Consider the following 15769-nt stretch of genomic DNA (forward strand, 5'->3'; position numbering starts at 1 on the left):
TCCCGCAGTGACCCCAGGGGAACGGAGTGAGTCAGAGCAGCCATATTGAGCAGGAAATTACTCACAGACGCGGCGTTCCTGCCTCTCGGTTCCCAAGAGAATCGGCCTTTTGTAAATGGTTCCTCTGTCAGTGCCGGGGGGAGGGGGACGGCTGAGGCCGTGCTTTCCTGTCAGCTCCTTCCCTTCCAGCCGAAACCCGAGTCCTCCCTTCCCAAACCTCCACATTTAGAAGCCAGATTGAAGCTGAAATTCATGCTGCCTGCTCTGAGCCCTTGGTGAAGCATCTGGGCAATCACACTGATCCACCACAGCAGCCAGGGCGTACCCAGCACCCCTCGCTGCTGTCCGCAGCCCCTCGTGCGGCAGGCACCGCAGAGATGCTCCCAAACCCTCCTCATCCTCACACCTACGGGTACCACACACACCCCGCAGCACACTTCAGCAGGCAAGGCAGCAGCAGGGGGATAGCTCGAGTCCCAGCTGGCTCCATAAACCTCACCCTATTCAAGAACCACACGTCCAGGTCCAAAACCACCCCGCAGATTTCCCAGCAGCAGGCCAGCTTATGCAAGGCTCGCTGCCGTGCCTGTGCGCTGTGCAGGGCGGTGCTGCTGTAAGGAGGATGCCTTGCTGGGTTCAGCCTGGACATCATCTTGCTGCTACTTTTAAGAGTCTGAGGTTTAAATATACACATGGCAAACACCACAGCAGTGTATATTCGTATCCCCAAAACATCACCCAGGGGCTGAAAGAAATATCTGTTCAAGAGAATATTCTCTCAGTTGAAAGAAAACAACCTATCTTGGTTGTTTTCAGCTTGCTGAAACAAAACTGGCTCTCATGTTGGTAAGACATAGCAGATCCACTATAAGGAACTGTTGTTGTGTTTGCTACGTGTTTAACACCTTTGAAGGAGAGCTGTTTCCAGCTGACAAGCTCAGAAGAAAATAATATTGTTCATTTATTAAAGTCTTTAATCCCTTCTATCTTTTTCCCTGCTGTTTTGTTTTGTTGTTGATTTTGGAGAGAAAGCATTTGGAGGGCACTCGAGGTTGTCTCAGCCCCCCCTAGTGGCAGTAACAGCCTTCCCAGGCATTTAGGAGAGAAAAAACAAATTTAAAAAGCTAAATCTTTACAAAAAAAGAAACAGGGCCTGCATGAAGATGGATTGAAAAATACCATGCATTTGATAACACAGGTCGCTGCCGTCTCTTAGCAGCTCACGCCAGGAGGGCTCCCCGCCACCAGGTGGCACTGAGGAACTCGGCAGAAACACTGAATTCTATGATCCTCAAAAAATGCGTGGAAAAAGAAGTGAAATCACTTATTTTAAAAGCCTACTAAAAAAGCTAACTTTCTGCAGGCAAAAGCAGAGTGCCATGAAGCAGCAGTATGGTGCTGTGTATTTTCAGCTTTACGTGTCATCTGTGCACTGCAGAATTTTCTAAACACATGTCAAGTGATATATGTTTTTATGTTTTTAACAGGTTAGTGCACTGTCTGTGCATTACAGAGGCCCAAATTAAAATACATCTTAGAGCATCTTGGCTCCTGCTTTCCTGTCCTCATCTCAATCTCTTCCGCCAGCGCCTCTTTACTACCCGTCACATGATTTATCTCTGCATTAAGGGTTAAACCCGGAGAGGTGCTAAGTTCCAACAAACCCTAATAGATTCAGCGGGACTTGACACAGCACCTCTTGGGGTTTGGACTACAGGCTCCTATGAAAATTTCCTACATAAAAGGCTAAGTTCATATTCTGTAACCTCCCTTTTTATCTAATCACTAAATCAGAGAGGCAAGGAGGGGGGAAAAGCGAACGGAATAAAGGGGAAGAACCACACTCTGTCCTTCAAAATTAATCCCATCAACGCTCTCTTGCCAGAGACAAGAAATCCCTCCCCACAACAGAGTGTGTTGTTCTTCCTCTCCCTGCCCACACTGTGCAGTAAGGGGAACAGCAGAAACATGGCCAGATCATCCACTGCAGCTGAGGGCAGAAAGGTGTGAGCTCCCTCACTGAGAAACAAAGCCCGTGGCTGGCAACATGCTGAATACCACCAGTCCCTCACCCAAGGGCCCTACAGTGCTCGAGCAGAAACATGGTCCTCATAGCGTTGCCAGCTGGGTGAATCTCAGCACCATCTCTGCTCTAGATCATTTGCAAATAAGGTGCATTTAATGGGTAACTCTTTTGGTAGAGTCTGGAGGAGACCAAACTGCATGGACATGCAAACATGGCCCAGGGCCTGCCAGGCAGCACCTCGTGGCTGGAGGGAACGGAGGTTATCTTGGCAAGCCCAGGCATTCTGCAGCTCCTACTTCATCTTCCTATCATACTTGCAGGCACCAGTCTTCTCCATCCAAGTTCTCACTGACTGATCCAAGTAATGATCCAAAGTTATTTGCTTGCTCTTGTTATAGCTCCCTTCAACTGTAATCCACAGCCTATCTAACTTAATTATACTCTCCTCTCAACATCCCCATCTCAGCTCATTCAAGGAGAGCATCTCAGACATGCAACAATGGTTCATCCACACAGTTCTATGACAGCAAACAAACAAGCAAGAGGAAGAGAAAACCACAGCCAGAGCCAGCTATCAAATGTCAAGAGAGCTTCCCTATGGGACGAACCTTCAGTCCTCACCTCTGTAATGAAGAGGATGCACTCCAGGAACATGAAGTCCTTGTGGTTTTCATTTACCACCTTCTCATCAACAAAGTGTCGAGGATCCAGATTTGGATGGTCTAAAAAGAGTAAGAGACGATAGGAAGTAACCTGTACGGCACACCCCTTCTGAGACCAAGTTCAATCAGGTCTTGTCCTGCCCCTCTTCCAGAAGAAACACGATACTCCCATCAAAATTCTTCAGAAGTCAGCACAGAGCTGCTCCCTTCCATCTCATCTCCCACTCCAGTGCCTCAGCAGTGAGAGCACCTGGTAAACTCCCCAGGGCAGAAAATGTGTTTTCTAGCGCTGAAAACAAGACTCTCCTCTTAAAAAGCTTGTCATTATCGCAATAAAGACAGATGTGCTGTACAAGGAAGCCTTCCATCTCCCAATCTAAGCAACTAGCTTTATCTGGAAAGCTCTGAAAAAAACCCAAAATCCAAGTCCCAAGCAAACTCTTCTGCTGTATTATACACAAATTTGACATAATTGAATTTAAAAGTCAGTCCCAAGCCCCATCATCTTTGCAACCTAGACAGACAGGGCAGGGGGCAGGCTGGGACACGAGAAGATTTTTATTAGTACCTATCAGCTGGGAACTGCCCCATATGAAAGGTAGAAATTGGAAGTCATCCAAGCCCCACACGCCCTGGCTGCCAGCAGGTTCCATCCTGTAGGTCTTCTGAAGTTTTCGCATCACTTCTAGGTACCTGGGACCAAAGAAAGAAGGAAGGATTAAGACAAGGCCTTCTTCTGTTTTCATTGATGTACATGAGGACAAGAACAACCAGTCTGGAGAAGAACACAACTTTATCACTTGCAAGCAGGACCCCTACGTAACAGCAACAGTACATAGAATACATATTCAGCTCCTTTGCCACAGAAAGCAGCCTGATGGTATATATAGTAGCAAATACTGGCACCTTTTAAAAATTGTTGGGTTTTGTGTTTTGTTTTACACCAAATTCACTAAGAAATCAAGGGACAGGGGTTTATCTTATCTGCATTGTCTTATAATGGCGCAGATCTTTCCCCACTGTTATTTGAAAACATTGACATTTCATTCTCCTTCAACACCTTCCAAAAGAGCTCAGAAAGCTTTCCACCTTATGGCAACCACTACTTCTACTTTTCAGGTGGAAAATTAAAGCTGGGAGTACTATTGAAGGAAATTGTTTCCATGCCACCAAACAGTGATACAGCTGGGATTAGATCTCTGGACTCCAAACACCCATCCCACCAGTTTCGTCACTGCCAACTCTACCTCCTGGGCTGGAAACACATCTAGAGGAGCAGTGCCTGCCAGTTTCATAGGTGATTTGGGTTTTTTAAATGCCTGAAGAGATGTTCAGATCAGATCAGATATTCCTGTCTATCACAAAGCACAGAGCTTCACTCACATATCCTGCAGAGCTCAATAACTTGTGCTCAACTAAAGTAACTTTCCAGAAAGACACTCAGCCTTTAACAGTGCTATCACCTCTTTTGGAGATAGTGGGTCACAGTACAGTCCATTAAGAAGTACATCTGCCTCCTAATTTTGTCTAAATTTGTCTTCAGTTTTCCCATTCTGCCCTTTTTCCCTAGTCCAGCAAGTCCTTCAGCACTCACTATACATAACTACATATTCTAGTTATGTACATGTCTTTGTAGAAGGCCCTTGATTTGCCCAGCTTGCGCCCCAGGAGGAAGCTGCTCTTACAATTTCTTACTCCCAAATGGGTGCGGCTGAGTGGAAGAAAGGGGGCACAACCAGCCCAGACTACAGGAGGAGTCTGGTGTACAGAACAGGCAGTAACATCTCACACATCTCAGACAGCTGGAAGGGGACACTGTCAGGGACCTGCCCCCACACAGCCCAATGCTTCCAGCCCTTGTCCTTCCATTACCTCACCTGTTAAATACTTTAAAGACGATGGCCATCTGGTCATCCACTCTGAGCACACCGATTTTGCAGAGGCAGCAGAGAAAGGCTGCAAATGCAGCTTCGTGCCCTAGAGTTAAAAGACATGAAGACACATGACACTGGTGTCTCTGGACCCCAGGACAACCCTTCTGTGGGCACCACAATGGCTCTTCAGAAATCAGAGCAGTCACAGTCCCATCTCAAGAGCCCCTACCCTATTGTCCCTACTAATGCCATGAGCTGACAGTATTTCATCCTCATGCAGCACCTACCCAGAGTACACCTTCTAGAACATTCATAAGGTGATTATTAACTTTGAGAAAAGAAGAAGTTCTTGAGGAGAAACAGCTCCAACACTGCACATGCTGGGAGCAAGGCAGGGCCTTTCCCAGGAGCTTGGCACACCAGGGCAAATGGAGCACAGTAGAGTCATCTGCTCAGGGAACCTCAGACCTGCAAGTAAACAGATTTCCTCCTGCTTCAAAAAATATCTCTGTGTCAGAAGGGTGCAGATCCCATGACACTGCTGGGAACAGTCCATCCCAGAAGGTATTGGGATCTTAGGCTGAGCCTCTGCAGCTTGGTCCTCCAGTTAACAGCAAGGAAAAGAAACAACCAGCAAACCCAGAAATGTCTTTTAGTGGAAGGGACCACAGAAGAAGGGAGAACACAACATCAGCAGCTCCACGCTACAGAGAAGTGCAGCTCCCAGCGTAGGAGCAAAGTTCACCTACGGTCTAGGCGCTGTGAGCTAGGGCATGGGCCTCTGGTTTGGGACACACAGGAGGGGAGGAAAGGCTGAATTTCCCTCCCCAAGTTGACAAAACCCCAGCCAGCAGGTCCTTTTCCAAAGACAATATCTCCCCCTGGTGCCGGCGAGCCGCAGCTCTCCTGGCAAGCCTCGCACAGCCTCCAGCTCTTCATCCTTTTACCAACATCCTCCTCTTCCTCTCCCTACCCAGGTCCAAAGTCATGTTTCCTTGCACCCACAGCGTCCTGCTCTCCTGCGTTTTGGTGAGGACATGCCTGTCCTTCAGAGGAGCAGAGCATGTAGACGATTCTGGATTTAGGTCTAACTAAAGCCTGTGTGGTTACTTCAATCTGCACTTCAGTATCTCCTTGAGTGCAAAATGCTTCTATCTTCAGATTTCAAAGTCACTCTGTAAGTAGTGATGTCACTTCTACATGAGGGGAGCAGACCTCAAGACACCTCCACTGAACATGAATTTGGTTCCCATTTTAGTTCCAATTCAAGCAGTTATATTTTATCCCTCTAAAAGGCCTATTGCAAATCAGCAGTATGCAGTAAACCAGCTCCTACAGCTTATCCCAGAACAGCTTGCACAGCTTGGTTCACATTTCCTTGGATACGAGGTGAAAAGGGTGTCATAGCTCTAGCACAGCCCTGCTCCCAGCCCAGGTCTCTCAGTCATAGCCCACACTGGAAATAGGGGTGAGGAAGCCCTAGAAGGAGGGTGCTTGTTTCAAGCTGGCACTAAAAATAGTGGCAGTAACATATTTAAATAAATGCATCACCAGGCTCCAAAGGGTCACTACCCAAGGGAGTCCAGCCTTGGCCAGGATGCATGCCCAGGTACCTGTGCCATAGTCAATGCGGGTGGAGTTCCCCACGGATTCCTTCAAGTACACGGCCACTTCTGGTGCAGCATCAGCCAAATGCTTGGGAATCACTGCTGCCACCAACTTTTCTGCTTCCTGAAAGACACACAAGACTCCCTTGAGTGAATGTAGATCTGTCACAGTCCCCAGGAACGAGTCACCTTCTGCTCAGACACTGTTGCAGAGCAGGAGCTGCAATGGTGCACTCCAATGGTGCACTGGCCAGAGCCAGCATGACAGAGGAGCAAATTCTCCTGTTGAAGAAGTCATCTCCAGAGATGGACTAATTCAGGGAGAGCTCATCCTGACACTTAACCAGGCCATACACATCCTGCAGGGAAAAAAAAGCTTCACCATACAAGTACATCAACCCAGTTACCCACTGAGTCATCTCCAGGACAAAAAGCATTAACAGAGCAGCAGACCACCTGCAAGTTCACTGCTGCTGTGCCTGTGCCACCTCCAGAGCTCAGTGCAGGGCAAATACTCCGAGTTGATGGAAGCTGAGCAGTTTCACAACCTTCCTCTGATCCACCAGCTAGTACAGTGGGCAGTTACAAAGCAAAGGTTCCTTGGGCTTGGAGAGCCCCCATGGACCGTCCAAGACTTGGAGACCCAGCCAAGAGCATTTACATGGACCATGTGCTCTCATAAGAGGAGAAGACAGCACCAGATCAGGGGCAAGTAATGCATATCAAGAGGTGGATCCTTCACAGCTTATTTGAGCAATTCCTCTGTAGGCTGCTTGGCTGCCACACAATGATGGAGCCATTCTGCTACCACCGCTGGGCACGCTGCCCTTCTGTAGGAGCTGCATGTAATACTACATGTGAAAGACATGCTCACCTGGTCTAGTTTGGCGTACCAGGTCCTGAAAGCTTTGTTCCCAAAGCGAGAAGGTTGATCCACTGGCGGGGTTTCATCAATCCATCTGTCAAGGGTGTTCAGAAGAGCCACCAGCTTTTCAATGGGCTACAGAGATAAAGATGAGCGGTCACGGTGACATAAAACAGAACAGTCCCTCAGGCTCCAACATCTCTGTCCTGGATTGGAGTAGTTAAAGCCCACACCATCCTTCCTAAGGGTGGCAAGCAGAAACGGGATGTGCCAATCCTCTCCAAAATGTAGAAGGGCCGGGAAAACTGCCCTTCCCCTCAGAAGACCAGTCCAGTACAAAATCTGGCCTGAGGGAGGCTCTCCAGTCACCCACAGAGTCTTTCATGAGCTGTAACAGCACTATGCTCTAAAACCTCTGCGAGAAGAGCTACAGCAAGCTCCTAGCTGTAGGCCATACAGGACTGAGAAGCAGGGAAATGCCACACAATTCAGGGATCCCCAACACAAAACTCAGGCTCTGCATCTTGAGTGTCCTATGTCCCCCACGGGATACAGCACAGCACTTGGCGTATATCCTCACCAGTGGCTGAGGATGTGATTCAGAGGTCCTTCTCAAATCCTCTAATCTTTGTCCTGAAGTGTCTCTTAGGAGCCAGGATTAGCAGCGATGGTGCAAGCGTTTGTACAGCACCCAGCACAGCAGGGCCTCATCACAAGTCAACCTTCTCAGCATGACTCCTCTTGCTTCAAACTCATACCAGCCAGACTGCTACAGCGGCTCCAACCCAGGGATACCCAGTGCACACAGCAAAACACAGTCTACCCAGGGGAAGGGGCAGCCTGGTTTGCCCAGCAGTGGTCTCATCAGATAAGAAGCTCTCGGCTCTCAGAGAAATGTCTCAATGCAAACACGAAGCTGATGGGAAGACAAGTGCAACATCAAGATGATAGAAGCATCTTTCTTATGCCCTGTGCTGGAATGAGAAAGTGAGGAATGTGTGTAGGATGTAGAAGAGTGACTGGAGGAAGCACTGCTGTGGCCATGAAGGAAAAGAGAGGTGCAACAGGGGATACAGCATGATGTCTCAAGCTATACTGTTAGGACCAGGGCTGGCCAAGGCACGCAGCCTCCTCCATGCCTTGCTCATACAGCTGAAGAATGGCTACAGCCCATGCACCAAGAGGCAACACCACAGGCAGCACTTTAAGCGGCTCCAAACAGTTTTAAGAGGCTCTGCTGACAACCGGTCAAGTCTGCGAGAAGCTCTGAGATTCTCCTTGCCTGACTCCGAGCAGCCGGAGAGCCGTCAGCCACAACAGCAGCTGGCCAGGCCCCGGGCAATGTAGGCTCCTCTGTCTCAAGAGGGGATTCCTCCTTCAAGGGGACAAAGAGGACAGCAGAAGCAGCGGCTGGTTTGACTTTGCTGGAGGCATCGGCCGTGTGAAGCCGGCTGGTCTCCTGGGCTGTGGTTCAATTCTTCACGCTGCCTGCTGGGAGGACGAGGAAACAGCCGAGCCCAGCAAGTTTCAAGCCCTTGAAGTGCCGCTCGAAGGAGGCAGGTGGAGAGACAGGCATGGCAGAGCCGTGCTGCTGCCGAACCAGCTGTGGATCGCTCCCCATGCCCTCCACTCCCAGAAGGAAAGGTCTCATGGCAGACACAGCCTCCCACAGACAGCAGGGCACGAGGTGCCCTCCTGAGGACATGGTGGGATCAGCCAGTGGAAAGTGGGACCAGGCAGAGGAGGGATCCATGCACCTCACAGGGCCTTGGCACTTGGCCACTGAGCCAGGCTAGAGGCTGGGATAGAGGACAAGACCTGAGCATGCTAGGAACACAAAAGACCCAAGTACCAAGGGACACGGGAGGCCAGAAGCACTGGGTGCCCTGGTGAAGCTGCATGCTGGAACCACTGACAGACCAGTGCCCCAGATTCATGCAGACCGAGGCAGCTCGACCTGCTCTGCCTCAGCTCCCTGCTGCCCAAAATGCTGCAGAAACCCATCATCTCCTCATTGCATCGGGCCAGGTTTGGACTCAGCTCTACTGCTTCCTGGCTATTGCATTCCCCTCCAATTAAGCAACAGCATCCCCAGCACTGGGTTGCATTAAATAATTAAATCGTGCTGGTGATTTATCCGCCGGCACCAGCAGCTCATTATGAGCAGCCACCGTATTTCAAACCCCTCTCAGAGAGCACTCAGTGCTGCCAGGATAAAGGGCTGGCAAGGACCGGCTCCTTCCCCCTCCCCAGATCTGCCCGCAGGCCTTGGGGAGCGTGAGCGTCGAACCTCCCCTTCCCCACTCGCTTGCTTTAAAGGGATTAAAAAGCCCAGCCCCACTGAACACGGGAGAGCAGGACCCAGCTGCTGGCTCAGCCGTGCCAATAAATAATTAAAGAGATGTGGCTCGTTTTGGGCTCAAGGCCCTTTGAAAAGGGGGTTACTAAAAGAAGCAGCTTCCCATTGTCCAGCAGAGGAAACTTGTGCATCCAGGGCTGACCCCAGCGGGGAAGAGCAGAGCTTACAGGAACACAACCATCATCACCACTGCAGCCTTGTTTTGCCTGACTGGGTTTGTAAGCTCTATTTTTGCTTTACCTTTCCAGTGATCAAAGCAAGGGCAGCCTCCCCCACCCCGGCTCTCCTTGCTCTTCTCATTGTGCTGATTTTGCATCCCCTTGACCCCAAGTCTGCCACCAGTCCCAAAGGCAAACCACAGAGCCTCCTGCAGAGCAGAGACCTGACAGCTTCTCTCAAGAGCAGGAGCCAGGCAGACAGAGGTGCTGAGAAGGCATCACAGCAGCCAAAGCTGCCCGCAGGGACAGCCCCATGGGCTCCTCAGGCCCTGCTGGATGGGGGAAGCTGCTAAAATTGGGGCATTTGCTGCTTCCCCCACTTCCCTCCTGGAACCAGAGCAAGCCACAAGGCCAGCCAGTTTCCCCCAGTGCAGTGGGCTGCTTGAAGGGAAGGTCTGCTCCTCCATGGCCAAAATTAACTTCCTCCTTGCTGCACTGCTCCTCTGATCGAAGTCACAGCTTTGAAAAACTGCTCCAGGCTGCAGCCCCAGCAGTCGCTGCATGGATGCCCACGTGAAAAGCACTCCCTCCAGGAGGAGAAGGTGGGTCACAGCCTATCAGTCATACAACCTTGTGCCAGACATAGTGTCTACGCCAGAGTCCTAAACAACAGCTCAGCTATCACTACTTGTCAGATGCCTCCAGCAAAAACCCAGACAGCTCCATGCAATTTTTCAGTAAGAGCAGAGCAAGCTCAGCAAGTCTCAGAAGGGGCTCAGCCCCCAAAGGATCCAGCTCTCACTCCAGCAGACAGTTTGGTATCGACACCCGCTACTCTGGAAACCATTAAGCTGTCTATTTCAAAGCAGGGCAGACCATACTTTCTTTTTTTTTTTTCCCATGGAAGAGCAATACCAGTAAGTTGCAGAGAGGATACACATTCAGCAGAAAGGATTCCAGGTCATTTGCCAAAGGAGGGCATCCCCAGCATTTGATCAGGGAGGAAGATGGGATGGCACAAAAGCACATCAGCAGCAGGTACAGCAAACGAGAAGAAAGCAGAGCAGAGATGCAAGCAGAGGCCACAAGGGGCTGAGCCTCTAAAAGCACAGATAAGCAGTTTGATCTACAAATGAACCTCCGTGAACAGGCAACCTCATCAACACGGCAACCCTGGGGATGCTCCACCTGTGCCTCAAGTCACAGGCTTCTGCTCTCCTCAGTGCTAGGGGAATGAGCCATGTTCCCTGCCACTTCCCAAGCAGTTAGGATCTGTGTCCCTTGTTTGTCACCTGGACTGGGACTATGAATGGAAAACATTCACTCCAAGAGGGATCTGCTGCATGGACACAGCCCAGATACCACTTTTCCTAGATAGCTGACAGCTCAAAGGGATTGGTGGAAGAGGGGTTTTGGTTTTTTTTTTTCCCCACCCTTTGTTTTGCTCATTTTTAATGCTTTGTTTCCCTAGAACTGCTCTGTGAATGGTTGGGAATGAGCGAGATCAGGACAAAGACAAAACTCAAAGGTGAAATGCAAACAGCAGAAAGCAAGAGCAGCATTTGACAGCAGTTTCTACTGAATTGAAGGAACAAAAGGTGGACACAAAGCCTGTTAGGGAGGGACTCATTATCCCTGATCCCCCCCACGGACTACAAGCAAGTTTCTCATTCACACACTGTCTCCTAGAAGCCAAGGCTGGACTTAACATGCCTGCTTCAAATATAAATGACTAGGTTAAAGATCATCCTAGGCTGCCTTCCCACACCAGAATGAAGCTATAAACACAGAGCCCAGTATGCTTCCCATTCTGCCTAGATCTTTTTAGACTATTCCCAGCTTTCTTGCACAGCCATGATAAGTTTGAACAGTAAAAATGTACCCAAGAATCTCCTCATTGCAGTAACACCAGTGAGGATGCCTGCCCTTTCCCTCTGGCTCTAAATGATGTCACCATGCCCTGATAAGGTGAACAGCCATTAAAAGTGACCATGGCAGCAGAGCCAGGTGACAGTCACGTTAATGCAAGGGGAAAGATAGGTCCTTTCTGCTTAACGCCTTGGAAGGGGTGATCCTGCCCCACAGCTAAATCTGTGACCCCAGCCCAGCTCTCCTGTGTGCTCTGCAGCGCCCGTAGCCCTCAGCACACACTTGGCAAGGCAGATCCAGTCAATGACATGCCTTGAGTTTGCACGCTGTCAAACCAGACCTTGCACAGCTCAGCTACAGTGTGGGCCAAGGAGATCAGTGCTGTTTCCAACATAGTCTGAGCAACAAGGAAGCCCAGGGACAGGGACAAGTGACCTGCCCAAGGTCCCACAGACAGGCAGTGGGAGAGCAGGAATTGTACAGACATCTCAGCCTTCTGTCTGCAACCAGGAAGGAATACCAGATCTTCAAAACACCACTGCTTGAAGCCAAACTGTGAAAACAGGGTCAAAACATCCACATCCTTCTTTTCACCACCAGCTTCTGTCCACTTGTAACTTGCTCAATTTCCCATCCAGCAAGCACACATAGAGTCTCTGCATTCTGGGAGGAGGATTGCAGGCTGACATTTGCATCCCCAAGCATAATCCAACTGCATTTATTATCCCGGGCTCCCAGATAAGCTGCCAACTCATTCCTCACCTAGGAAACATTCACTACAGAACCAAAAAAAAAAGAATAAAAGGCAGAAAAGGAGAAACAAGAGGATCCAAACTCTTCTCCTACCTCTGAAACTTTGTATTCGCAGGTCAGCTTCTTGCCCCTGACACCTTCATTCAGAGTGAGGATGAAGCCCATGTAATCTGCGTATGCCTGTAAACACACCCAAGAGACCAGGGCATTAGTGAATACCCACAGTCTGTTTGAACAAGCAATGCGGCATGGGAGCACTCCTGCACACCAAAGGAACCTTTCCCACTTTCCCAACATTCAGTGCTGCTTTCTTAGAGACACCCAGGGTGCAGGGCTTGCTGACAGGTTACTGCTATTTCTGGCAGGCCTCAGAGGCAGATGGCAATTACACTAAGAACTCTGCATCACTGAAAAAATTACAGAGATGAGAATCCTAAAAAAGCTCATACTGCCCCCAAAACTCATACTTCCCTGAGCTCCCTGCCTCCTATCAGGTCAAATTCAAACTCCTCAGCTCTGCAGTCTCAGCTAGAGGTGTGACTAGACATCCTGCTTTGCACTGTTTCTCCCAGACCTGTGCCATTATCTCCACTTTCCTCCTTCTACTCTTCTCCCATGCTCATGCATGATGGAGAAGTGGGAGACAGCCCAGGCTCCTCACCACTCTTCTCTTTAAATTTGCTGGTTTTGAAGCATCATATCTAATGAAGCTCCACAGCTCTAAGTCTTTAAAAATGCCAGACCAGCATGCTGCCACCTGTCCCTACTTGGGCCCTTCTTGCACAGAAATCCTACCAGGAGCAAGTCCTTAAACCCAGGAGACTTAACAAAGGAAGCTGCACTCAGAGGTTTGCTTGAGACCTGGCTGTAACTTAAGCTTCTCTTAAGAAATCACAGATCGGTCATCAAGCAAGAACTTGCTCCTATGAGGTGGGACAAGTCTGGGCTAACACACCAATCCCTCAAAGGCAGAGAGGGAAGAACCTGCCTGTTCCACCAGCTCCATACATACTGTAAACAAAAATTATCCAGGAATTCGAAGGCCTTGGTTCTAGAGCCCTTTCCAGTAGAGCAGGGTGGGAAGGCCCCAGGAATCAACCCAGCCTGATGCTATTAGAGGGCCAGGCAGCAGGACTGTGTTCAAGCAGAGTTCAGACAGCGGTGGGTAAATCCGGTTTTGATACAATGTACAGGCTAGGTAGGATGAAATAGTTACCAGCTTCTCATCTAGCTTGTTGGGAGGGAGCAGTAACAATTTTTAAACATCTCTGGTCTCCCTCAACCTCTGGGCTCTCCCTGGCTCACTCCTTTGTTAAAGCATTTGGCTGCCAGACTCCACACCTCACTGCCAAGTCATTTTCCTACAAACAGGCAGTGACTCTTCTGCTTTAAAACAGAAATCAATTAATTTCCCACTACTTGCCCAAACCTGCTTTACCTTGTGGCTGTTCCCAAACCAGACCTGGCTGACATTGAAGCATAATAAGCACTTTACCAGTTTTCCCTGACCCCAGAGCCATACCTGAGAGCGCTTCCACTTGGCCATGTCGGAAACCATGTTTATTTCCTTTTTGGGGATCATGAAGCTCTGCTGGAGGGGAGGAGCCACCTCCTCAGAGGTGCCTGGGTAAGAAAAAAAGAGATAAAATAGAGGCAGTGGAGAAGAAGAAGCCCTCTACCTTCCTTTCTTAGAAATCAACATTCATTTCTCATGAGACAGAAATCAAACAAATCCATTCCAGCTTGCGCCATTATCTCACCAAGTCCTCCTCACCGAACAATATCCTCTTGATCCCCGGCTAATAAACTCCTAAGGACACTGCAAGGCTTCAGAAAATGGCATTATGTTTGTTTTCACCACTAAAGATGCATTTCCTATCCAGACAGAGAGGCTGGTGCAGGAGATAACAAAGACAACATCCAGCTACAATTATTTCTGTCTAGTGAAGACAAGTCTCAGGTTGCGCTGAAGCAGTGAACTCTCCTAACAAACTTAACTGTGCCTTGTTTTTAGGGTGTTAAGTCTGAACTACATTCCTCTAAAAAGGACAACTCCTGCAAAGAGAAAGCTTGAGCAATTCAATAGATGGCAGTCCAGAGCCACAGCCCCCAGTCCAGGCAGAGCGCAGAGGCCTGGAGGATGCCAGGACACAGCCTCTTCCAGGTGGAAGCTATGAAGATCATTTAATTTTAAAGCTCCCTTAGAGCCCAGGATGTAATATTTAATGCAAATGCAAGTTGTTAACACATTAGAGGGGCTCTTTTCCCTGGCACCCAAACCAAGGGCCCAACCCTGCTGTAAGGGTGACCCCTGCCCCACACTCTCCAGAGCTCTGCTCTCAGCCAGCAGTCCTGCAAATGGGACACCGCAGAGCCTGAAATGCTCCAGGAGCTTAGAGGTAATTTGCATTATGCTCCTATAAGCGCAACTTTTAGTAGCAAGAGGCAGTGCAGCAGACCACTGTTAAGGAAACTGGGTGCTAATGTGAATTTATAAACTCTGTTAAGAGTCACCTAATTCATCTTTTTAATCCTAGAAAATCTGAAGGTGTTTGTTCAGCACCAGCCATCCCGGCAACACTTTAGGGACTGCTCTCCACACTATAGCAAGCTCAGGCACTGGCTTCCTAACTTACACCGCCGAACTCCAACTGCTTAAATTATTAGTCGCATTCATATAGAAAATACTACCCAGAAGCATCAGCAGCCTTTTCTGCAAGCAGCGCTGTCTAGCAGGCAGATCAGGGAAAAAGGAATCCAAAGCCCCAGGAACCACACAGAGTCTGCTGTAGACTTATCACATAACCCAAAAAAGTCATTTAACTTCTCTGCCTTTCAAGTTCTTCATCTACATAATGAATGGAGTCTCATTAGCACCATAATGATGGAGGTCTTATTTTAAAATAATAACTTATAATGTGAAAACAATGAAAAACTGCAGAGCAGTGGTGTAAAAAGGCTAACACTGACTTGTCCATTAATACAGATGATACACAAAGACCAGAGATGTGGCCAAGGCAGTGTCCTAGACCGGGGGGGGTGCAGCTGTTAGCCCAACCTCTGTCTCATCATCAAACTTGTTTCATCTCTTTACATTGGTTTCTCAACCATCGCTTCTTCTGACACATGCTTTGTGCATTTCCTCTTGGGGAGGAGACCACAGATACTCAAGGAAGGAAATACAGCGAGGGCTGCAGGGGTTACAGGACTATAAAATAAATACACATGCAAAAATCCAAAACCATGATGTGATGGAGACAAGAGCAAAACTGGTTAGTTTTCCAATGAGAAGCAACTTGGGCAAAGAAGACACTTTCAGTCTTGCTCTTGTGGTGTCGGGAGGGGGAATCAAACTCAGCCACGAGACAGACTTTCTACACCAGCAAACACTGCTCATTTCAGCAACGAGAAACAGTCACAAAAATGGGCTCCAGATGACAGGGAGCCCCGACTCCAGCTCTCCGGCAGCCTAAATCCCGACCACCTTGGCCCTGGAATGCTCAGGACTGACCCGCACACCCTGCAAGATCTCGCAGGACAGAGGTTCCCCCCACGCCCTGTCGCTGATCCCTGCCGTGGGGTGCAGGTCCCTCAGG

The 15769-nt window shown here is 49.1% G+C and overlaps 1 protein-coding gene across 1 annotated transcript; it reads right to left on the minus strand.

Annotated features, from left to right (window-relative positions):
* Positions 1–2634: 2634 nt before the first annotated feature.
* On the minus strand, positions 2635–13793 carry PPP2R4 (protein phosphatase 2A activator, regulatory subunit 4; the record flags this gene model as incomplete). The annotated part of the gene is made up of 7 exons (XM_010288364.1): positions 13696–13793; positions 12267–12353; positions 7044–7169; positions 6176–6293; positions 4566–4665; positions 3257–3381; positions 2635–2748 (listed from the first exon to the last, which is right to left on the minus strand). Coding segments are annotated over exons 1-7 (730 nt in total), but the record flags the coding sequence as incomplete, so codon positions are not given.
* Positions 13794–15769: the final 1976 nt, after the last annotated feature.

The sequence above is a fragment of the Phaethon lepturus genome, unplaced genomic scaffold (assembly GCF_000687285.1).
Source record: "Phaethon lepturus isolate BGI_N335 unplaced genomic scaffold, ASM68728v1 scaffold46735, whole genome shotgun sequence".
Taxonomy (NCBI): domain Eukaryota; kingdom Metazoa; phylum Chordata; class Aves; order Phaethontiformes; family Phaethontidae; genus Phaethon; species Phaethon lepturus.